We start from the raw sequence: 25947 nt of genomic DNA, 5'->3' as shown, positions 1-25947 counted from the left end.
ACAGAGTACTGTATCTTCTGGTATTTGAGGAAGGTGGTTTGGCTCGAATTACACATAATTACAGGCTAAGAAAATTAATTACTCTCACCTAGAACAGTATGACCTGTACAGCAAGCAGTGATGAATAAAAACTACTATTTTGAGCTTCCTGGTGAATAACTTACTATGCGATCCTGTATATTATTTCATTACAGAAAGCATGTCGACGTGGTCAAGAGCACTTACAAAAATAAACCTCTTCGTCTCAAAGTCACACATGGTGAAAAGCAAACCAAAGCCAAACCCAAACAAAGCAGACCAGCTTCAAAAGCAGAGAGGAAAGTGCATCGGATAAGTTAATGTATTCATTTCAAGAGCGCCGCCGGTCTTCCTTTGTAACAAGATGGCCTCAAGAACATCACTAGGAATTACCCACCTCATGGAACATACACGTTATAAACGACTAAGAGCAGCAGATACAGTCACAGCCCGTCATGCCGCCTGCGGCACAGACGCCCTGGCAGGGGCCTCCGCCACCAGTGTCCAACAAGGCACTGCCCTTTGCATCTTCTGATGCTTGCTTTACTTCCAAAACACAGGAACCCTCCCGGTCCTTCATCGCGGGCACCGGCTCTTATCTTGCTCATCCTTAAGAGTGTTTTTAGATATAATAAAAAATACATAGCTTTCCTAATTGTCCCAAAAACGTGTTCTGTGGTTGTGTTCACGGGTTCCTTGAGATTCACCTGCATGTATTCTTTCAGCCCCTGGAGGGCCGCGGGCTTCCATCGTTCAGAGCTCCGCACGTATTTTGTGCAGCAAATTCACGCTTGTTAGAGATGCCGGTTTGAAAAGAGATCTCGCTCTTCAAGTGATTTAACAGGCCTATCTGTGGAAGGTCACCGTGAGTCCTCTCCCGCCCCTTCTCCCCTCTTTGTCTCGCCCACCACAGCTCCATGTGCACGGGCTATGACACCCGTTTGTTAACTGGCTTCCTGGCTCTGCGCTTGCCGTCCAACAACACATTTTTTTCACGTTTAAAGCATAAATCATGTCACGTTACCACCCTCTTTGAAGCTCATCGGTGGTTTCAAAGGGAACTTAAAACAGAATGCTGTGTTTTGATGCAACCAAGGTCCCAGGGGCTTGGCCACCGCTCACCGCTAAGCACCGACCTCAAGACGGTGAAACTGCTTCCTGATCTGCAGAAAAACCCTTTGCTATTACAAGGCTTGGGGCATGTAGCAGGTGCTTAATAAAGGCTTACTGCAGGACTAAATAAACCTGGAGCTGGGGAAAATTAGATCGACACACACGAGATGGAACTGGATTAGGCACGGTCGAAACTGCCACGTTTTAGAAGCTGTCAAGCAGTTGTCAATTACCGTCCAGGAAGACTGAGCTTTGGAGGGCCACCAACCAGTGTAATCGCTACGATTTTCTACCCTTCCCAGCAATAAATTCGTCAGTCACTCACATTCATTTTCCTCCCTAGGGCGGCAATAATGAAACAAAGGAGGCTGAGAAAACACTGCCCCAATGCACCGTTCTCTCCCCTCGTCTCCTTGTTCCTGGGGCTCTGTCACCTGCCCCAGCAGCTCTCAGCCGGCACCCTCTGTCACCGCCCCGCCCCTACCTCCTGCTCCTCAGCCTTCAGATCTCAGCCCCCGAGTGTTCTTCTTACAGATGCCCTTCATGACACCTGGCCTGTCTATACCGGGTCCTCACGGGTTGCCCCCCCAGAGTGGATCCCAGCCTGTGCTTATTCGTTAGTTTAGTGTTGTTCCCCCTTAGCCAGTAAGCCCACAGAAGAGGGATATCTCAGTCCTTCTTTACATCACACCCCCTTCTTTATAATCACCCTGATGCAACTACAGGGACATCAGTGGTGCTCTATAAATGCTCCTTGACTGACCAACCAGGAAGCCTGAGCTAGAGGAAATTCGGTTGGTCTCCAGGAGATGAAAGCTGGGTCAGGAACAGGCACAACTAGCTCTCACTTGGCAATTATTAAGTGCCTGATTTTGGACTTAGTCTTTTGTGTAAAGAAGTTGAGAGAACAATATGAAATTACTTCCAAGGAGAAACTATCACACATGTCAGTAAGGCTTGACGGTGGATGCCTTCATTTCCAAAGACAGAATGTCGCAGTAAGTAGGTTCGTTCATTCAGTCGACAAATACCGGTTCCGTGTCGACTCTGTGCCAGACCCTGTAGGGGATGTAACAGTGAACCACAAACACACATGCACACGGTGCCTGAGGATATACATGAAAAAAGAGAGACATACTATGTTTCCTCAATGGAGTGCAGAGTGAAATAGGAGAGAGAGGCACTGACCGAGAATCCAATTTTGTAATATTATTTTTAAAAACTGAGTCGGTGAAGACACAGAAGACATTTGGGGGCAGTTATCTCTAGGTAGTTCAGTTGCAGGTGATCTGTACTTTCTTCTTTAATTTTCTCTATTTTTCAAGTTTCTTATCAGAAATAAATACTACTTTCATAATAAAAATGTGTCTGTATATATGTATGCGTGTGTATTTAGTACAAGAGAAAAAGGGAAATAAATATATGTGCATATATATAGTAATTCCCAGTTTATAATGCACACAGTACCAAGAGATACACTAGGATCCCTAACGCTTATTATTTTCAACATTAATAATTCTAGAGGAAGGGAAGGGATATGAGAGAAAGAATAATTTTATGGGCTATTTTCTGGCTTGTACTTACAGTTGATTTATGAAGTGCTCCTTGAGTAATAAAACAAAGGTTATAAACCATTAATTTATTGTGCTAATAAGAGCCAAGGGCTCCAAAACCATTGTCTTGTCTTAGAAGATGTAAAAAAAAAGTGGAAGGTGCTTAAAACTTTAACAGTTTCTTGCTTTTACTTTTATTATCTTTTCTCTACCGTACTATTTTAGATTAATGAAATAATAAATCCTTCATCCAACTGATTTTATTTAATGTTATGGTAAAATGTTAATCTTGCAATTCTCAGCACCGTTAAGAGTGGCTCCTTCAAAGATCATATATTTTACAAAGACACACCACGAAATCTAGGCCATTCCTTGAAAATTACATTAGAAGATGACGATAAAGAACATAATTACTGTAATTTTTTTTGGTTAGTGAGCGCACACAAATAGGAAAAGTGCATTTCGTTAAGATTTGGGGTTTGCCCTTTGTGACAGCCTTTTGTGACTTCTTTCAGAATCTCAGTGCCTCTCGCTCTCTCTCATACACACACACACACACACACACACACACACACAGACATGTACGTGCGCACACACACGTACACACATCACACAGGAGAACGAGCAAGTATCATCTCATCTGGGTAGTTGGGACGGAGCTGATGCTCTCATTTTGTGGCTCACTTTCTGTCTGTAGGATCTTGAATAAGTCACCGGAAGTCTTCCTGGGTCTGACTTCTCGTCCTCAATATGTCTGAGGCCATGTAAAATCTGTCTCAATTTCTCCTTCCACAGTTTCCAGTCACAGTGACCATGAGCACCTGCTTCAAGGGAACCTCACCTCACAGGACTCTTTTCTTTGCCTGTCCACAAAGCTACCCCCACCCCAAAGTTTCAAAATCCGTTTGAAAGGACAATGACACTTCTCTGGGAAGGCTCCCCTACATGGGGGCCAGCCAGTCCCCGGCGCTGACTTCCCCTGCGCTCTGAGCTTCTGTGTTCTGAAGCAGCACCCCTGGCGCCGCGTGGACCGACTCTGACAGATTTGTTTCTCCCTTCGTCATCCCACCAGATGGCTTTAAAATGAATATAGCATTCAAATAACTACACAGAAAAAAATCGTCCTATAACCAGTTGATTCATATAAAATGTGTGAAAATCAGATTATACCATTTATTTTTCCACTTAGAATTAGTAGTTTCAAAAGTTTTCACTTTACATAAATGACATAACATTGCAAAACAAGCATGTTCTGCATTGGGGCTGAGTGCCTGCCAGTCACTGTCGCATGGCTTGGGGAAATCAGGGCAGAAAGCGGTTGATTAAACATGCAGAGTTTTGAGGGATTATTTTCAAAGGCACCTTAAAGTAGGACGGAACTAAAACTGTATCTATTTGGATAGAGAAAATATCTGAACAATTTTGAAAAACAAACAACAGGTTAATAACTAGTGGCTTCGTTTAACTTGTTTCCAAACTATGACTTAATTCAAACTATCTGTATTTTCCCCCCCCACAAATGAAGTAATCTGAAGACTCTGTTTCATAAGGAAAAATACATCTGGTGAGACACAGAAAACACTACTGGAAGTGGGCCATAGCGAGTCTGCTCATATTAGCTCAAGAACCCTCCATATTCCCCCTTAAACAACTGACTTAAATTCTGCCATGAAATGTGGATCAACCTCTGACTGGTCCACCATGTTTTTCAAACATATCATTTAATTGGAAACAGGGCCAAGAAACCGCGAGCAAGGAGGACTCCTTTGCGGCCGATGCTATATCCTGAGTTTTCTTCCCTTTTGTTCAAAATAAAAGCACCTTACGTGAAAGCGGCGATGTTGACGATGTTGAGAGAATAGGATCATGAATGAGTTTGTCAAAACTCGTGGTTACTGCTTGGAGTCATGGGAAAGAAGGCTGGCGTGAGGGTCAGTGATGTAACATACACAATAGGTCATTTTTTGTTTCAAGGCCAAAACGCTTTAGAGCAAAACATGGTCAATGGGACTACATGTTTTCATAAATGCTTAAAATCATTAATTTGGCCCTATGCATTATTCTACCTAAATTGTATTTATGAGGTGGCAACCCATTTGAAAAATACTTTTTAATTACAGAAGGACTTTATGAACATACTGATCTTCTAATCATAGATCCAAGCTAAAATTCTACTTGGCCATCGTCTCAAAACAACTCCCTAGATATGACCATTGTCAGGTTTGGGTTGTGAATTATTCCGGATTGTAAAAACTCTTGCACGTCTGTGGCATCTGTATAAGATATATCTTATGGTTTGGCCACTTCTTATGGACAAGGACTCATCCGCTGGCCACGCGCAAAGGTGTGGATATCTACCCCGTGCCCGCTCCTTCATCGTGTGGCGGGGACGCGGGGGCAGACTCAGCATCCCTTCTGATGGAGACGCAGTCAGCAACCCCATAGAAGGTGTGCGGCCTGAGTGGCAAGAGGAAAGCAGAGAAGAGAAAGCAAATGTCACGGAGAGGTGCAGAATGCTGGGAAGTTAATATATGGCCCAGCCAACTACAAACTGGGTAGATTTACCAAAATGGCTTATTATGACCGTTCCCAGACTGCCTTTGCTCTGCTCCAGTCGTGAACTGGAAACCAGTGTTACCCTGACGCCCATCTCCAGGACCATCACCCACAAGCATCTGCCCCCCGGGACCACCCAGGGAATGGCCAGCTCAGCAGCCGGGTCTCAGCTCAGAGCCGGGACTGATTAGAGTCACGCCCTTCCTGAGAGTTCTCTCTTGATTCCAGTCCTTCTCCATCTTCCACTTCTTTTCTTTCTCTCCCCTTTCTCCTTCTTCTCTTTTTCTGTCCAAGATGCAGTTAGGAACGAGAGTCCAAAAGCACTGGGTCTTGAGGGTCACTGGCTGATGGTTTGCATAAGAAAGATTGGGATCAGAATCGGCCCACGACGGGACGCACTCCGTGTGGTTCTCCTTCATCTACCAGGTGAATGATCAACATAAAAAAGACACGAACCGCAAGAAGCAATCTGCTCAGACTAATAAAGGAATCTGTAAGTGCCTTTGATCAAAGCTCACACTACGGTGCATAATCTATGCCTTTCAAGTTCTCTAATCTGAATAAAAGGGCTTCAGATGGTTACATTGAAAGATATAGATCGAGTTCAATGCAGTGGAAAGAACACAGCATCATAGCAAGACTTAGATGCTGGGCTCGGCAAAGCAGCCTTGCCACTGAAACTAAGCACGAACCGCACCGAATGCCTTGATGAGTATGTTGACCCTCAAGACTCTATTTCCTTGTGTCCCACACGAGGCCATTACCGTTCACCCTGGTGACTTTCCTTTTTCTGCGTACAGTTGTTCTTCGGAGTTGTTACTACTTTTAGATCAAATGGAGTCAAAGCTCTGAATAGTTGTAGCACATTCTGCGGATGGGAGGAATCATTGCGTGTGAAACATTAAAAATTCCCATGCCTCATGCACTGATCCCAGACCCCCAACTACATAGGGAATAAACACGCGTGGATCGGTGAACAAACCCAGCAGCTCCGAAAGGAAGATGTGTCCACCGCACCGGAAACAGAAGGAGGTGCTGGGGTTCACGCCACGGAGGCGGTCCCGGGGGTGGGAGCCAATGTTCAATGGGAGAAAATGGAGCTAGAAGCCCCCTACTGATGCCTCTGAGACTTTCCTGCACAGAGTCTGGTTAATGTAAAGGACTGAAGCAATCTCACAATGTCTCCAAGACAAATCAGAGCGACAATAAGGGGATCGTCGTATTTTTAGTTAAGAGAATTGAATTTCTGGCGAATATTCTATGCAGTTTCACGCAGCAAAAGATGGCTCTGATCTCTGTTGTCTGCTAGCGTTGCTTTTAAAACTATGGAAAAGAACGGCGATTAATTCCTGGTAACCGTTCACAGCCAAACGATGAACACTGACTTCTTTTTTTTTTTAATTTTTTTTTTTTCCAACATTTTTTATTTATTTTTGGGACAGAGAGAGACAGAGCATGAACGGGGGAGGGGCAGAGAGAGAGGGAGACACAGAATCGGAAACAGGCTCCAGGCTCCGAGCCATCAGCCCAGAGCCTGACGCGGGGCTCGAACTCACGGACCGCGAGATCGTGACCTGGCTGAAGTCGGACGCTTAACCGACTGCGCCACCCAGGCGCCCCTGAACACTGACTTCTTAATAGAAACATACGCTGTGACTCTTAGCGATTTGGGAACCGTGCCACGGAAACAACAGCCATCCATTAGGAACTTACTGTTGTTTCAACAGCTCCTCATTCGATTTGTCCTGATTAACCACCCGAAAGAGAGACAGGCCAACCCTTCCTGCAACTACCAACACATTTCAAACCAATGCTTTGCTTCTGAAACTGAGGAGTCTGGCTTTCCAGGTCAGGAATAAACGATGGTTTAAAAACCCTTTTGCTCTCTGACCAGCATGAAAGGGAAGTATGAATGTGCTTTATTGCAAGGGAGTTAAAGATTGGTCTTCTGGTATAAAGTATACGAAAAGTTCCATCTTGGAGAAGCTGAAGAAAGCGGTCTTTCCGGACGATTCAATATGCAACACACAAGCAAGCATGCAGGGAATAAATGAATTCATTTATTTTTTCGTCCTGTATTTTTAGCCTCCTTTGGGGAGTTAAAGAGTGAGGAAAATAGACCGGTGTGATGCGATGGGAACCCGTTCCCATTTTGTCTTCGGATGCGCTTCTTCCAAAGTCCCAACATGTGCTCCGATTTAAGAGCCTCCCTGCTGCAATGTCAAGAGTCCCGGCACACGCACGAATGTAGGAGGAACAGTGGCTGCAGGTGAGCCACCAGGTGAGCCACCTGCCTCCCGGGCACCGCCACGCGTCACCCCAGGCTCTCCGCATGCGTATCAGAGGACCAGCGCTCGTCACCCACCGTGGTTACCATCTGCTGGTAAAATAACTGTTCTGGATTCCCTCACCTGTTCTCTACGACTCCCAGCTTCTTTTCGCCACCAATAAAACATGTTATACTTATCTGCGAGTGTTTGTGAAGGGAAAAAAATACAGAAAATCTCAGTGACATATTCCTGAACCACTACTACCCAAGTACTTAAGCTTAAAGATGCCGGCAATGATTCAGCGGAAACGACCTCCGTTACCCGTGAGTCTGTCGGACAATTCCATATGGGCGCCCACATCTCCTGTCGAGGTGCCTGTGATCAGTGCCACCGTGGTGAGCAGACACCCCCTGTGTTAGTGATTCCTCCTTGCTCCCTTTCTAATCCGGTCTCCTGGCACGGATGTGTGTCCATGACTACTACAGACTGTGTGTGCTGCCTCCTTCAGACTCTATTTAAGGTTCATCTCCATTATTAGTTTAAGACAAAGAAAAGGGAAAGGACGATGATAAAGGAAGAGACCGGGTGGTACAGTTAAGTCATCACTCACGAATGCTCAAATTCTAGGCTCCTTGTCCTTTGCCACGGGTGACGTGTGCGCCTCCGTTAGCCCAGCAGGGCTCCTCCTGTGTCCCGGAGAGTGGGCGCTTCCGGACACATCTAGCAATTCTGAACCATCTGAAGGAAGGTCCTCCTCTTTGGCCTGGTCCACGATCTGACGTTGCCTCTTGGAAATGCTCCACTATGTTTTTGTTTTTTTTTTTTTTTTAAGTTCATTTATTTACTTTGAGGAGAGAGACAGTGAGCATGAGCAGGGGAGGGACAGAGAGAGGGAGAGAGAATCCCAAGCAGGCTACACACACTCAGCGCACAGCCCTGTGCGGGGCTCGAATTCTCTAACCATGAGATCACGTCCTGAGCTGAAACCAAGAGTTGGAATCTTAAGCAACTGAGCCCCCAGACCCACTACTATTTAAAAATGAGATTTATGTCAGGGCACCTGGGGGGCTCAGTTGGGTGACCGACTTCGGCTCAGGTCATGATCTCGCGGTTCGTGGGTTCAAGCCCCACGTCGGGCTCTGTGCTGAACACTTGCTTGGAGTCTGGAGCCTGTTTTGGATTCTGTGTCTCCTTGTCTCTCTGCCCCTCCCCTGCTTGTACTCTATCTCGCTCTGTCTCTTAAAAATAAATAAATGTAAAAAAAAAATCGCATTTAAAAAAACAAGACTTGTGCCTGCTTTTTGGTAATTGTTGGGTTTTGCCAAAGCCGCTAGCTGCCATGATCTTTGCCGCCCATGCAAACCTTTGGTTGTTTTATAGCTAGAAACATCCAGGAACTCCTGGTGTCTTGGGCTTTATTCTGTTTCCTACTCCTGCATCACAACGACCTTCTCAATTCTTTTAAGTTTCAAACCTCCTGTTCTCAACACTCGTCACGGATGGCATTCTGATGTTTAATACCTTACAGCGTGTCCCACTGCTTCTGGGGAGCCCCTCCCGGGCTATTCTCTCTCCCTAATGTTCCCCCTTCTGGAAGGAGGGGCTGGGTCCCCACCGTGCCCTGGGACTCTGCCAACTCAGAGGGTCACAGAAAAGAATTAAACGTTTCCAGTTATGTATGAAGCTTCTGCCAAGAAGCGAGGTTGAAGGGACAGTGACATTGTCAGTGTGTGGCAGTTGAGAAGCAGCAAAGAGAAGCAGTAAACAGACACTGGACGACCCCAGAGGGGCCAGGAAGTGGGTCTCCAGAATGCGGATGACCTACCCACCAGAAGCCGAGAAATCAAGGTCCTCAAACTGCCTTCTCTGACTTCTGCTCTCTTTCTGATCCCTCAGGAAGCCTGAATGACAAGGCTGCACCCGAGACATAGGCAAACAAGGAGGCTTCAGGAATCCCATGCCACGCACCCCCCCACAAGAAGAGCCCGCTGGCTCCCCTCCTGTTTCTTGCCATGCTGCTGACACCAGTAAATCAGAAAGAGTGATGTGTTTCCAGGGAAGACGCTTAGTGTCCCCTCTTGCCAAACACATCAGAGTTCATGCCACTGAGACCGGTGGCTCCCACAATGACTCAGCTCCCTTATTTAAAAGTCCTGAACTGGGACGTTAGTAGCTTGCTGGTCACTAACCTGCCAGCCTTGTAATTTACACTGTTGGAGAACAAGGCGACATTTCTCCTCGGCAGACAGCTGTTTCTTCTCGACCGGGAGCGTGTCGGCCAATGGCTTGTACCTGTGAAAAAGCAGCAGGAACACTGAGAGCCATGACTGAGTTCGTCAAGCAAGTGCTTCTGTTCAACAGGATTGTCTTTGTCACACTGTTTCTTAAATTCTCCCCGGTTCTTACTTTACCCTACGAGTCCCCAAATCTCCGTCCGCCGTGCACGTAACACTGTACAACCGTGAAATAACCCTCATCTGTTGCGTGGAGAATGAGTTTTAAAATGAGCCAAATATGTATTTCAATCCTTTAATGTGTGCTCAACACTATGATCAAGGGTGGATGAAAACCACTTAACAAGAGAAAATTGGAGAGAGAGAAAATGAATGGTTTTCACTGAAATAGTTAGAATGCTCTTAAAAACATACCTTTTAAGAAATCTCAGAATTCTTTATCCCCATTTGAAAGCGAATCTAGATGTAGTTGGAATCCGTAAGAAAGGAATATCAAAACCTCCAGAAGTTTTATCTCAGCGAGAGGTAGAGAAGCTCTTTCCCCACTTACTACATATCGAGCACTTTCCATCTTCTAGAAGGATATTTATTTATTTATTTATTTACTTATTTATTTATTTGCAGCTTCCTCTGAATCACTGGCTGTCATTCCCTAGCCGAAATCCATGGCAACATAATGCTTTTCTATGGATTTTTTTAAAATGCCTTTCAAAATTACATAAGCCACTTAAAAAATCTATATGAAATTTCCGTTGCATGCAGGGTATCTAACCTGATGTGTAAGTAAAACTGTATTAAGGGAAGATGGAGGGGGAGGAAGAGGAGGAAGAAATAGGCAAGGATTTGCGTAACTGCATCTAGTTGCGTAGGTTTACGATTCCCGTGTCGAGCTGCTCTGGGAACTTAACGCCAAGAGGTAAATCACGGAAGTTCCCTGTTATTTCCTGCAAAATATCTTAGCTTTCCATCAAAGTTGGTTGCAGCAAATCTGGCAACTTCTAAAATGAGTTGTTTCCTTAGAGCAACGGAGGAAGGAAGTGCCTTGCCTCCGGGTCTTTATTCACCGGGCGCCCTCGAGCAAGCTCTGAGAGGCGTGCCCCCCACACACCCCCCGCCCCCGACACCACACCAGAGGGGCCCACACGTCTTTCTGTCTGCAGGTGCTTCGGCGCAGGGAGGTGCCCTGCATCACGGGGGCAATGCTGCAGTCACGGCGGGGCTCGCTCGTGTGGAACGCACACTGAGAAACCATACCTAGTTTGGATTTTTTGGTAGCAGACATTTAATTCCTTTCTTACAACCTTAGCACTGTCACTGAAAACGGAGTTATACTGGTTGCCCTGGGTAGTAGCCATGCGTCAGACAAAATAAATACATCAACATCAGCAACAACCCTTCCTTCTCGTAATACAGATTTTTGCTCGTGCATCAAACTCACGGTGCAGGAGGGTGCAAAAATAGTGGGTAACAGAGACGGAACGTAAAAATCGTAGTGCCAGAGGCAAGGATATGAAAAATCTCGCACATCATTTTGATCCCACTGAATGCACTGAAATGGTCTGTGGAAGAAGTCGACCATTTTTGTTTTGTTTTGTTTTTCTTTTACTGGTCATAGTGTGGTTGCTGCAGAAGAGACAAGGTACCTCCAGGGTAGAACAGAACAGAGAAAACGGGTAAAATGAGGTATGTGTGGGGAGGGCCGGGATTGGCAGTCAAGTGTGAGGCAGGTAGCCGGGGAGACCCTCTAAAAGGGATGGCCATCTCTCCACGTGCTGGGGTATGTCGTCTGCACAGCAGTGAGCAAACGGGTTACGTCGCACCCAGTCTGAATGGGTCAAAAGCGACAGATGATGACCCACACGATGTGTCTTAACAGGAGACAAACTGGAGGGGAGACTAAACACAGCCTCGGGTTCTAACTCTGCAGGGAGTTGCTAGGAGACCCTTGGGCAGCCATCTCACCGGTAATCCCCCCTCTTGGGTCTGCCTGCGTGTGTTTTCAGGACGCGGCAGAAATTCTATACTGCATTTAAAGCATCAGTCTAGGGGCGCCCGGGTGGCTCAGTCAGGGAAGCGTCCGGCTTCAGCTCAGGTCATGGTCTCACGGTTCGTGGGTTTGAGCCCCGCGTCGGGCTCTGTGCTGACAGCTCAGAGCCTGGAGCCTGCTTTGGATTCTGTGTCTCCCCCTCTCTCTGCCCCTCCCCTGCTCATGCTCTGTCTCTCTCTCTCTCTAAAATAAACAGTAAAAAAAACTTAAAATAAACAAATAAATAAAAGCTTCAGTCTAATCCCTGTGTGTTGTGTCCTCAAAGTGTGCGAGCTTCCCCAGGGGATGGGCCATCTTTGTGCATTCCCTCATGTGTTAAATTGCCTTTGTATGCACCAAGCACAAATAATGATGAGGGGTCAAGAACATGGGCTGGGGGATGGGGGGTGGCAAGGGACATTTCTCCTGCATGGAAAGAGAGCAGGGGGCTTTTCGTATGTTGCCTCTCCTACTCCCCACAGAGGCAGGAGGCCTGCATGGTCATCTTTTGACACTGAGAAAGCCTATGATCACAGTAATCCAGCCACTCCCCTGGGTTCACACAGATGATCTTATGGGTGGAACTGCGTCCCCCCAAAAGGTGATGTGACTTTATTTGAAAATAGAGTCTTTGCGGGGCGCCTGGGTGGCTCAGTCGGTGAAGCGTCAGACTTTGGCTCAGGTCACCAGCTCACAGTTCATGAGTTTAAGCCCCGCATCAGGCTCTGTGCTGACAGCTCAGAGCCTGGAGCCTGCTTCAGATTCTGTGTCTCCCTCTCTCTCTCTGTTCCTCCCCGGTTCACACTCTCTCTCTCTCTCTCTCTCTCTCTCTCAAAAATAAACATTAAAAATTTAAAAAAAAATAAAAAGAAAATAGAGTCTTTGCAGATGTCACACGGTTAGGATGAGGTCGTTAAGGTGGGCCAGGATCCAATATGGCGGGTGTCCTGATAGAGAGAGGAGGATGCCACGTGAAGACAGGGATAGGCAAGGAGAAGGTCGTGTGACAAGGGGGCGTAGGTTGAGGGGATGTGGCTACAAGTCAAGAGCGCTAAGGGTTGCCGACCGCACCGGCAGCTGGAAAGAGGCCAGGAAGGCTTCCACTCAAAGTCTCAGAAGGGCATTGCCCTGCTGACACCTTAATGTGGGACTTCCTGGCCTCAGGAACTGCGAGAGAATGGATTTCTGCTGCTTTAGCCACCTGGTTTGTGGAACTTGGTCACGACAGCCCCAGGACACTGACAGAGGTGGTAACCATGGCTGAGTGGGGATCTGAACCCAGGGCAGCACGACTCCAGAGCAGTCCCTCTGCTGCCACTGCCACACTTTCGGCAGGAACTTACAAGCCCCCAGCCCCAGAGGGCTCTAGGGTGGAAACTTGGAGCACGAGAGACAGAAAAGATGGACCCCGGCATAGCAGCAGCACACTGCACACCCAGAGACGAGAACTCTCGTTTCTCTGACCTTTGGGTGACTGGGCCTCTTTGATGGTAAACTCGAGCTCATAATGAAATACAGACCCATTCAAGCACTCAGGAAAGCCGGCACGTCCCTACCATTTAGCCAGAGTCACACAATGAAATGAAATCACTCAAATTATCTTTTTATTCCCTTACAATTGTCTCATTCTGGAGCTCTGCTAATTATCGCTGAGAACTGAATTGACATAATTCAAGTATCTGAATACAGTATTAACAAGTCAGAACAAAGATCTTACACTGGGTGCTTTTTCTCCCCTCCTTTTCTATTGTTCTTTTGACACCTAAAATGGTATAATTCTGACATTTCGACTGAAAAGACAAAGACGTCATCTCAGACACGGCGAGGTACTCTATTTTAGTGTAATTAAAAACATCTTGTCTTTTGGAATGTTGAGCGTCATCTATAGGTGGTGTCACTGGTCTATCTCACAGAAACTTCAACCTGAGACCAAGTGGTAATAATGAGCCTGGGGACAGAGCATGAGTCCTGAGCACAGGTGTGATGGAGCTGGGACTTCCATTCCCTAAACCCTCCTCTGCCTCTGTGGTCCCAGGCAAGGTCACCTCGACCCACTGAAGATCTCTGTATTCAGGCTGGCACCTTTCCTGGGTCCGAAGTAATCAGTTGGCTCTAAGAGGCCAATGTCCAGTCTCCTAAACAACCCACTCTTGTCTCGTCCTTCCTGGTTCAGGTTGAGGTGAATGACAGGGATCTAATTCTAGTCCAGAGTCCAAGCCCCAGGGCTCATTCATTCTGGCTCATTCAGTCAATCAACCAATACTGACAGCAATATTGACTGAATACAAAATTTGGACATGGAACGCAGCAGGGAGCAAATCAGATGAAAATTCTCAACATTTCCTGAGAAAGAAAGAACAGAAACATACATGAGGAAGGAAGGCAGATATGATGAGACAGATGGAGAAAAATGGGGCAGAAAAGGTTTCGCAGAGAGCAAGTACCTGACGGTGAGCTGGGGAGCTCTCTGGGGAAGAGGAATCCAAGTTGAGGGGCAAAGCAGCAAATCCAGATGCCCCGAACGGGGTCATGCATGTGTCTGTTCAAGGAACACCAGGGCAGCGAACATGGCTGGGGCAGAGCATATAGAGGAAAGGTGCAGGAGACAGGCTCACAGAGGCAAGAATGCGACCATGTAGGGGACTCTGGCTTGCACTCTGAGAGCCCTGGGGAGCGGCAGTTTGGGCAGATGGGTCCTGCCATTTGACCCCGGAAAAGTCACTGAAGCTGCTGGCCTGGGAGGGGGGGGAGCCAGGGAGACTAATTAGAGACTCTTCTCACAGCCCGGGAGGGAAGCAGCATACGTGGGAGGAAGTGGGTGAGCCCTGTCTAGGGTGGGGGGACACGGGAGGGGTTCCTGATGGATGGATGTGGGTGCAAAGGGAGGAGCGGACCACCCAGACTCGGGGAAGAAACTGACATCCACAGCGGGGGAGCAGGCGGACAAGAGTAGCTGTCTGCCCGACATAGCACAAACAGGAAGGAGCTGGTCAGCACACCCGAGGGGGACCACAAGAAGCATTCTTCTGGAACAAAGGATGGGGGGACCAAACCTCAGTCAACACCCCGAAACACGCCCACTGCCTCCCGGCTGCCAGTTGTTCAGCTGTTGTCAGTTTCATGTGTCACGACCCTCTGCCTGACTGGTGGGGACGGTGCTGACCATCTAGTCGACGGTCGTCACAGTGCTGAGTGCTCCTGTGCCCGTGCGCCTGCAGCCGAAAGCTGTGTTCAATGCCCCGTTTGCCTCAGGAACATGACTGCTGACCTTCGATGTCCCTTCTTCTAGCCAGCCCATAGCCTGAATGGTCAATATTCAAGTGTGGGGTTTCACGGCAAGTTCTATCACAGTGACCGAAAAATTCTCCAACTTGCACACTATTCATTGAGTGCTTTCTCTACTTCAAGGATTCGAGTACAAGAGGCTCCCAACACACTCGCACCATCGGACACAGGGTGACACCGAAAAAATACCAGGCGTCACGATGCCTGCCAAAATCGTCGGTGGAAGAACCACCTAGTAGGTTGTATTCACTGGGGGGGTCTCTGTATTCTAAGAGGGATACCCTGAAGTCAGAGAGGCAGACAAGAGCCAACTAATTAGAGGCATACAGCAAACCCTCAGGAATGAGGTATCTACTTGTCTTTTCCAAAGTGATTGTTCCTTCCCCATTTAAGGAGAACTTTCACATCCTATGTCTTGTGAACCTGGTGACAAAAGAGAGCTTATAGAGTGATCACAGAGGTCAGGTTAAACCAAGTAGTGACTCTCAATTGACTACTTTAGGAAAGGTACCATGAAATTCTAGAACTGTTTCCTCAGAAAAATACAAAGTATGTGTATCAAAGCTAATGCTTAACAAACAAACAAACAAACAAACACCTCAGGTGCAATTTCTCTGAAACTGATTGTCTGCTTTATATCAACTTCATCTCGTCATTGCCAAGCACAATTCTGTTGTGAAAGTTTCGGGACCCAAATATTTAATTCTATTCAGCAAATATTTATTGAGCACCTATTATGAACAAGATACTCTGCCAAGAAATGCACAGGTTAACAAGACGGGCAAAGCAATGTTCTCATATTACTGCCTATGCTCCAATATAAAGCATGATGTTTGGGGCCAAAATTATATATCAGAAAAGATGTGGTTTTGTTATTTCAAGACCTCATGAAATTTTCTACTAATGGACATATTTTACTAACTTAATCAGGAACAACAAAATAACATTTGGGGAGCGCCATTAACCTCATCTCTCAAGAATGGGCTGGATAATCCACAGAGAGAGGAACGGGGTGTTTTGGGAGCCCTGGAGTGGAGGCTGGTAGAAAGAGGCAGCTGGCAAGGGCAGAGGAGGGAGGGGAGGGGCAGGAAGCAAGGCTGGGGCCGAGTAATTTCAGGGGAGCCCAGGGAAGGCAGAGTTGGAACTGCGGTCAGAGTGTAAATGTTAAAGCATGTCAACACTGAGAAAGCGTGTGGGTGGGTGACCGGGGAATCCGGGGCCCTGCCAGAGACACGGAAGAAGACTGAGAGGGTACCAGACATGAGCAGATGGCGGGGGGAACACAAGTGCTGGTTCGCAGTGAAAATAGAAGAAAAGGTCAGTAACTTGAGGGTGAAATAGAACCAAGCGAAGTTTCTTGGGCGTTTTGTTTCTCAGGGGGCAAGGAAGAACAGCAGAGCTCGCAGGCAACATTTACAGAAATATACAAAGCCTGCATCCTATTCATGCTTATTTTGGGGTCCGGCTGTTTTGCTCCTGATCATTTTGGTCATTCATTTTTAGCTCTGATGGGACAAGGGTTGCGGTTTCTTCTAGAACCACTCCCTTGATGTTTCCCCACAGTGCACTCCACCTCGCAGGTGCTCCAGACGCGTGGCTCTGTCTGTGGCTACATAGGGATGCATTTTGCTTGTTCCCCGCACTTGCTGGGACCGTTCATTTTGTTCTACATATGCATGCTCTCACAGCAAACACAGTGCAGGTGCGGAGGGGTGATTTTCTAGCTATTTGGGGCTAATTTCCAGCATTCAGAATGCTGAGTGGTGGGTTGAGTGTAACAGCTGCCTAGCAACGGGCTTGGGGGAGAAATAAAATCTATCTCAGCGTGGGGGGAGCAGACCAGAGAGCAAAATGAGACAGACCGGGACTGGGTTTGCAGAGGTGCTCTTCAACCAAAGAGGAGCACTTTTTTTTTTTTTTTCTCTCTCTCTCTAAAACACATGAAAGCAAATAGATAAAGTTGTTAAAAATCGTCGTTCACACAAAAACGTATGGTGCTCCCTAAGCGGGCACATTCTGTCTCACCTTCCCATGACTTGGGGTCTAATAGCCCTATCTCCCATCGCAGGCTTGTCCAGGCTCTGCCCACCCCCCTGCACTGTCCGTCCTGAGCTGTCCGTCCTGTGCTCACACGACTGTACAGCAAGGGCCCTGCTCAGCAGCCCCAACGGATCCTTTATCACGTGCACCTGCCCGTCACTCTGTCTTCTCCCAGCTCCTCTCAGGGCCTTTGTGTCAAGGCTTATCACAACGCTTCCGGTCCTCCCACATTTCTCTGCACTTGCTGTGCCCTCTGCCTGATCTGCGCCCCAGTGCGTCCGTCACCTATCTCCACCCCTCAGTACCCACGGCTCTTCCTGTATATTTACCAGAAGGACAGGAAGGGGTTAGTAGTTGTGCTTGGCAACAGCTATTGGGTCTCTTGGATTGTGCAGGCCGGGCATTTGGACTTGAGCTTATTTTTACATCTACTGGGGTCCACTCTGGGCTTATCAGTGCGCATCATGATCTGCATATGACTTGATGAAGAGAAAAAGACGCTACGACAATCCCGGGCCTCCTGTTGATGTCACTGGTGAAGACTGACTTCCCTTTTCTTTCCCAATTATGGTGAAGAGGCCACTGTCACCTTTAGAAACATGGGCACACCATTCAAAGGCATGGTGGCATTTCACATCCCCATGTGCCTCCAGGCTCAAGAGTCCCCAGGAATGAAGTCCTTGGGAAGAGTGGGGAGGCTATGGGAGGAGCTGCCCCCAGACGTCACCCCACACCCACCCTGGCTCTGGCTGGCAGGATTAGGGGCATCCCTCCCTCCCATGCCTGGTTCTCCAGGATTGGAGATGGAGCAGCGGGGAGGGAGAGACGGAGGGAGGGAGGCAGGGAGATTAACAAAGTGCCTATAAATTCCCGGTGTGATGACAGGTTACCGCACGCCAACACTGAATTCTCACAACAACCCCAGGGTGACATTTAAAGAGGCTGCGGGACACCTTCAGAGTTCGTTTATAGCAGAGCTAAGGGCTAATCTGGCTTCCACGAAGTTTCTGTGGGAGATGAGATAAAAGCAAACACATGCCCCTTTTGTTTCTGAGCTTGAAAGGTCAAAGGTGACCATCGTACAGGATAATGTATAAATGAGGAGTTTTAATAGGACACGACGTGGAAAAGCAAGACTTTAGGCTATAGTCCCTTCAATTCCAAGACGTCGTTCTCTCTCTCCCGACTCACTGCGCAGGTGGCTGTTGCTTCGGTTACTATTATTTTAACAACACGATTATGTTATTATTTTCATGTCATCACATCCATGACAATGAGGCACTTATCTGTCACAATCCTAAAACACAGCACCGCAAATTCACACGCAACGTCTGGCTTCTACACCACTGCTGGTAGAGACCCTGGGAAGAGGGAAGGGGCAGCATGGAGGAGGGAGGGAGGCCTGGATTCCTGAGTGTTTACTGGACCAGCCCAGAGGCTTCCATGGAGCCCCCCCTTCACCCCCAAGTCCCCAAGCTGACTGCAGCTCTCAGGCTGTGAGTTCTACCAAAGGTTTTTTTGTTTTTTGTTTTTTGTTTTTGCTACACCTGCTGCTGTGTGAACTAGTGTGATGCATTGCTGGCCGGCGGGGCAAAGGTGGTCACTGCGAATGACCACGGCGAGACCCATCCACTTCTACTGTCACCTCGTCCTGGAAAGCATCCTGTGCCAAAGCAGACCGCCCTCCCAGAGATGTGGCCTTATCCCAGGGCACTCATTTATGCCCTGTAATCAAGCCAGGGGGCTCTCCCCTCCAGACAATATGGAGGTGAGTAATAAAAAAGAATGCTAAACTCGACCTCAGCTCCTGGGATTCGCCAGTGCTGCTAGGCAGATAAAAAAAATGAATTCAGAGCATCTGCTAAGAATTTCCATGACAATACTCTCAAGTTCTCTTACTTAAAGCCGGTCTCACCGTTTCATTTTAATTGTGCGATGTAACAACGTTCTGTGTGTTCAATAAACGGATGAAAGGGAAACACTACATTAGAAGTGGCCCGGTGTGAAACATACACCACGTTCCGTTTCCCCCGCAGCCGTCGCAGCCGGTGACATTTACCTTAGCCAGGTTTGTACTCGCTTCGGATACAGCCCTTGGGATTTTCCTGCACACAGGCCCCATCCGGGCACGCACAGCACTCCAGAGCCATCTACCACAGGGGACCCTGAAGACTGCGCCCTTCTGGTGGACTGAGGTTGCAAAGGGGCTGAAATAAATGGTCACAGGCAAACCACCTGATCCTGCGGCTTCTGCTCTGGTGACACACGCCCAGGAGGCTGAGCGCCCCCAGTGCCTACACTGAAACTGATGTGCTGGCGTCTTTCCCCTTCTGGGCTTTGCAGAATTTACTGGCTCAGTCAGAGCTTGTATTTATCAGGTACAAGAACAGCTTGTGTAGTTAAACTGAAAAGAACAGATGTTCATTGGTTGTTCAAGCCTTTAAATGAGAGACCTCTTCAAGCTATGTGGTTTAAGTAAAATTATCCTATTTCTAAAGCAATTTGCTTCTTCACCGAATATTCGCCAGGGTCAGTCTGACCACCTAGCTTCCGAGTAGGGACACGAAACCAAGGCAGGTCATTTGTTGGAAATGTTTGTTATTCCAGTGTTTTCTCTCCCTATGAAACAGAAGGCAATTCTTTTCCTTGGGAATGGCTGAAACATTTTATGGAGATCAGTAGCTGATGCCAGTTTTATTATTTCAATAAGTTTATGCCTATTTCGGACATCGAACTGAGGTGCTTACTACCATATGAATCTGCTGTGGAGAATGTCATTGTCGTTATGACTGGTTAGCAGATCATGAAGAAGTAGTATGATCGTCACAGGAACAGTCTGGTCCTGCAACTAGATCTGACTATTTCAATAGTAATGAAACTTTCTTTCAAATATCTGCTCTGAAAGCGTGTGACAGGCTTGAATGATGATTTGGAGATCAGTGTCTGAACCTAACTGCGTTTGTTAATTTCAGAGAGCACCACAATTACCCAGAACAACATGGGTTTGAACTGAGTGGATCCACTTCTATGTGGATTTTTTACAACACACCACATAAATGTTTGTTCTCTTCCTTACGGTTTTTTATTTATTTTTTTTAAATTTTTTTTTAACGTTTATTTATTTTTGAGACAGAGAGAGACAGAGCATGAACGGGGGAGGGGCAGAGAGAGAGAGGGAGACACAGAATCAGAAGCAGGCTCCAGGCTCTGAGCCATCAGCCCAGAGCCCGACGCGGGGCTCGAACTCACGGACCGTGAGATCGTGACCTGAGCTGAAGTCGGACGCTTAACTGACTGAGCCACCCAGGCACCCCTTTCCTTATGGTTTTTTAAATAACATTTTCTTTTCTCTGGCTTACTTCATCCTAAGAATATAGTATATAATACATGTAACGTACAAAATATGTGTTAATCAACTGTTCATGTTGTCAGCAAGGCTTCCAGTCAACAGAAGGGTCCTAGTGGTTATGTTTTTGGGGAGTTGAAAGTTATACTCTGATTTTCAACTGCAGGGGGGTTCCAGGCCTATAACCCCCACCCTGAGCATGTTCAAGGGTGAACTATAGTTATATTTTTAGAAACCACTTTGCTGAGGTATGGTTGACAAAAGCTGTATGTATTTAATATATTGAACTGGATGAGTTTGGAAATAAAGGAAAACCTGTGAACTCATCCCCACGATCAATGCCATAAACATACCCATCGCCTCTGAAAGTTCCTCCCACCCTCTTTGGTTTTATTTGTTTGTTTATTTATTTGTGGTAAGAACATGTAATATAAGATCTATCCTCTTAGAAAAATTTTAAGTAGACAGTACAGTGTTGTCATCTGCGGGCACAATGATGTACAGTAGATCTCTGGGACCTATTCATCTTATAGAACTGAAACTTTGTACCCTTTGACCTTCACCTCCCTATTCCTCGCACCCTCAGCCCCAGGCAGCCCCCATTCTGCTCCTGCTTCTATGCATCTGACTTATTTTGCATTCCACATATAAGTCAGCTCATACAGTATCTGTCTTTTTGTGTTTCTATGAACCTCCAGGTTCATCCATGTTGTTACAAACGGCGGAATTTCCTTCACTTTTAAGGCTGAATAATATTCCATTGTATGCTGATACTGCATGGAAAGTATTAACTTTAAAATACAGCCAACCAATACTTATATAAAAGCCAAAACAGATATTCCTGTGGTGAGTCATCAAAAATGAGCAGTAATAAATTCTAACATTAATTGACTGAATTAAGTCATCTTGAGCCAAGAAATGCTAGAAGCATACAGTTTTTTAATTTTTATTTATTTTTTTAATTAATTTTTTTATGTTTGTTTATTTTTGAGAGAGAGAGAGAGACAGAGTATGAGCAGGGGAGGAGCAGAGAGAGAGGGAGACACAGAACGCCTGAGCTGTCAGCACGGAGCCTGATGCGGGGCTCGAACCCACGAACTGTGAGATCATGACCTGAGCCAAAGTCGACGCTCAACAGACTAAGCCACCCAGGTGCCCCAAGAAGCATACAGTTTTAAGAGCATATGATCAAAATGATAAATTTAAAATAAGGAACAGAATTTTTGTTTCTTTTCCGTGAGACACTTTAAATTGACGTGACTTTTAAACAAAATAACAGAGATGTTTTGGTAAGAGTGAGGGGTAAAACGCTAAGCATTAGGATCCAGTACTCTTATATTTTGAGGGAAAATTAAATGAGCACCTAGTTGTCATATCAAATCTTAATTACTTATCGTCACTTATTGTCAGTTTGCAATTATTTCCTGGATAGGTTCAAATGATAAAAGATGCATGATATTTGAGGTAGCTTAATAATGTATGTTTATTATCATTCACTGATAGGTAGTAATATTCCTAATTAAAATTTTAAATAAAAAAAGACATGATTAAAATTGGCATTAACTAGAACCCTAAGGGAATTGGTAACACACAAAATGCCCTGACTCTTCATGTCCATTAACATATCGCACACCTTTGACATAGCACACACTTAAAAGTGTTGTGTATGGTTTTTACCTCTTACATTACTTCCTTTGATAATTACCCATTAAAATGAACACACTGGGTGGCTCCGTTGGTTAAGTGTCTAATTCTTGATTTTGGCTCAGGTCATAATATCATCGTTCATGAATTCAAGCCCTGCATCGGGCTCCTCCCGGATGTCACAGAGCCCGCTTGGGATTCTTTCTCTCCCTCTCTCTCTGTCCCTCCCCCGCTTGTGCACGCGCATGCGTGTGCATATACACACCCCCTCTCTCTCTCAAAAGTAAATAAAAACTTAAAAATTAATAAGTAAATAAAAAATAATACAAAAAAATTGACACATTGTACAACATTCTGCTTGATACTGGGGGCAATGGTGAATAAGACATTGCCTTGCCTTTGGGTATCGTCTCAATAAGATGCTGGACATTGTCCACTGGACCCCTGGAAATCACTTAACTTTACGGAGGTGTGATTTCATTGCTTTTGACTAAGCTATTGTACAACTCTGCAGGACTAGGACGTAAGCTGTGAGAAACTGATCCCGAGGCAGATGGTTCCCCTCCAAAGCAACGCAAATGGTGTTTGCCTGGGCAGCGCAGACAAAATTTGTCAGGAGAGAAGATAGATCTCTGTAAATCAGATTTTCATTCGAACTAGTTTTTAACATCTTATTAGTTTCCTCTTTTCATACGGAGCTCAACAAATTCTGATATGCTTTATATTTGTAGGATAGTCATGATTTCGCCGTTTTGAAAAATGATGCTTAACCACAATACGTCCGGGGGTTAAGGATCGGCAGGGATGGGTGTGCATTCTAGCAACAGTCAAATCCAAGTCAGCTCTTCATCCCCGCATACTCTCCAATGTCTGCAATTCACGTTCCATTCGCATACACATCACTTTATCGAAACATCGTGTGTCAAGATAGCTAACATCTTCTATGTCAAATCCAGTAACTATTTCCGGGCTTTTCCTCCCGCCACACTTTTCTGTTTTCATTACAACCTGATCGCTCTGCAGAGCGTGACACCACCGACTTCGCCCTCCTTGAAACGGCCTCCCCGGCTGCCGTGCCACCAGAGTGTCCCTCCCATGGTCCGGCCACACCCCAGTGTCCCTTTACAGCCAGTTCCTCCAACCCGTTGGTCTGTTTTTCAGCACTCGCTTCTGGCTGTCCTGGAAAAGTCTTCCCCGAGCAATCTCAAACACACTCAAGGCTGTAACCAGCACTTAGGAACTAATGATCTGAAATGTGTGCGTCTGTAAAACACAATAGTCACTTTCCTGAGCTGCAAACCAGTCTGTGGAACTGCCTGCCAGGCGGCACGACATGGATCCCCCAAGTACTCCGGAAGCCTTACGCAGTCCACACCCCACTCCTCCCACAGACTCCCCATTGATCCAACTCCACGGGATCCACCATGTGTCCCCCTCCCCACTTGCCACCAGGAGTCTGCTGAGTCTGCTGAGATGTTGGTCTTGCTTGTGTTACATCCTAAACATCTCTGATGTTTATGCCCTCTGTTTCATCTCATTTAAATTCTCTCTGTAAAGCCTCAACTGCTCCTTTCTCAATTACTGTAATCAACAGTGCTCTGAGACACCTGCCTTGCCCTGTCTACTCAAGTTTTCACACTGTTTTGGCCAACATCCTTTAGGGACCTCCCACCTTCATCATTCACACTACGGGGTCCTTCACGATGCCTTCCTTACTCTATCTTTGTCTAGTTAAACACCTCCCAGCCGTTAGGATCTTGCACTCCAGCCACACTAGACTGTACTGAACTCACTCTTCTTCCTCATTGTGGTGCTTCCACATATGCTTATGTGAACAACTGACCCTTTGATTCTTCTTCTGGTTCATTCTAAGTGGTCTTCAAACCTCAGCTCAATGCCATCTACTCCAGATGAATCCCTTCCCTGGAAACCTACACTGCCTGGTCCACACACTGTCTGCATTCCCTTGTATCACATCGCTCCACATTGTCATTTTCTATGCCCCTGGCTTCTGAGACAGAATGTTCTATGCATTCCATATGTTGACCTCTAAAGTACCCTGCAGTGCCTGGCATGTTGAAAACATTCAACAAGCTGTTGTTGAGTGAGTAGACAAAGGAACAAGAAGAAGAAAAGAGAAATGAGGTAGAATTTTAATGATTATTTAAATATTGTTTTATATAGGAATATAATTAAACCTATAACATTCATGCATAAATAAGTATATTTATCTATAAGGCAAATATAATTAAATACTTTCTAAAATATTTACTATTATTGTAATGATCACTCAGGGATATATTTCTTTCTGGTGACCATCCCCTTCTACCAACATATAAAAACCAGTGACCACACTATCGCGCAGTGGCTTTTATGAGTCACCAAGATAAAGTGCAGAGTTCCAGAGCCAGCCACTTCTTACTTGTATTTCTAACATATTGAGGGGTTTGACCACTTTTGTCTATCTGGCGCCTGGTCACCCTCTGCAGCTGGAGGTGACTATCTGGTTTGTCGCCTGCTGTCCCGGAGGCGGTGAGGAGGCGTGGCTGTGTGGGCTCCAGCAGCACAAGGAGCAGGTGCGGCCACAAGGAGGGATCTGCAATGCAGACCTTCTTTCCCCCCCCGGCCCCGGGGTCCCGCCAGCTCTTCCCTCCCAGGACTCTCTTATCTTATTCACTGCTTAAAAAGTTTTTTAGAGATTCCTTTTTCTTCAGATGCTACACATGCATATTGAATGCTATTTTTTTAAAAGTCTGTGGCCAATCCATCAAAGAAACCATTTTAAACCGTCTACAGCCAGGACTGCCGAGTAGGTGAACTTCAGTGAAAGTGACAGAACAGACCAACTTCAAGCCTACGTTGACAGGTAGCGGGTAACATGTATGCTGCTCAGAATGGTATATCCTGTGTGACAGCAGGGGTCTCTATTAGAGACAGGAAAAGATGAAGGGTTCAGCTTCACGGATTCAATCCTAGACCCTCCACTTCTTTCACAGATTGATGCAAATATTTGCTGTAATGACGGTGCCCTCGGAAACTCCTGCTGCCTGAATCACCACCTCCCAGGCACGACGTCCACACAGGCACAGGGTTTACAAGAAACCTGCCCTTGTGAAACATTTAAGCTAAGTATCTTGCTCACCTGTGCTATTCTTGGAAATGTTTCTGGCCAGCATTAAGTGCTGACTGTCCTTACAGCATTCTTCAGAGGGCACGGAGTTCTTGACCGCAGTCTCTTCTCTTCCTCTTTTCCCTCATCTCATTATATCTTTCAAAAGTTCTTCATTAGCAACATGCCTTGATCTACACGGATTTTTCTTCTCCCCAGCACCCTCGGTGAGTCAGTCCCTAATTTAGAGATACAGTGGACAATCTGTACTCCTTATGTCTGGCTCTCTCTTCTGCAGAAAACTCTTTTGGTCCCAGTTTCCATCGACTTCATATTCCTGTGGCTTTTCTGACGCTGCGCTCTTTGGTTTGCATCCACAGCCCCGGTTATAAGCCGCTGACATTCAAATATACATATTCAGTAACCATTAGCTCTCAGTACCTGAACCCACCGCATCCAAACCAGCCACATTCTCTTCCCTCTGACACCTGCTTCTCCTCTGCTATTCCTTACTTCAGTTACGGGTGCCGTTACCCAGTCTGTAACCCAAGCTAGACCTCTAGAAGCCATCCCCAGTCCTCATCTGTCTGAAGCCCCGTGCTCATAGTCACTAAGGGATGCTACCTTCGTGTTCACAATATCTGGTTTCTTACATCTGTCTTTCCAGTCCATTCAGTGTTCCACTGTTTTGATTTCAGCTATGATCACATTCACTTAAAACCAACCCCCACATAGCTGCTCGATGTAGTTCTT

General features: G+C 46.4%; 1 protein-coding gene across 3 annotated transcripts in view; it reads right to left on the bottom strand.

Annotated features, from left to right (window-relative positions):
* MYO16 (myosin XVI) overlaps window positions 1–25947 on the bottom strand; it is a 615829-nt gene that overhangs the window by 92190 nt on the left and 497692 nt on the right. For all 3 annotated transcript variants that reach the window (XM_042930188.1, XM_042930181.1, XM_042930176.1), the window contains exon 28: window positions 9700–9802. In XM_042930188.1, the coding sequence (XP_042786122.1) occupies window positions 9700–9802 (103 nt within the window). The remainder of the gene's footprint in view (window positions 1–9699; window positions 9803–25947) is intronic.

The sequence above is a fragment of the Panthera leo genome, chromosome A1, assembly GCF_018350215.1.
Source record: "Panthera leo isolate Ple1 chromosome A1, P.leo_Ple1_pat1.1, whole genome shotgun sequence".
Taxonomy (NCBI): domain Eukaryota; kingdom Metazoa; phylum Chordata; class Mammalia; order Carnivora; family Felidae; genus Panthera; species Panthera leo.
This window is presented reverse-complemented; position numbering and strand designations above follow the sequence as displayed.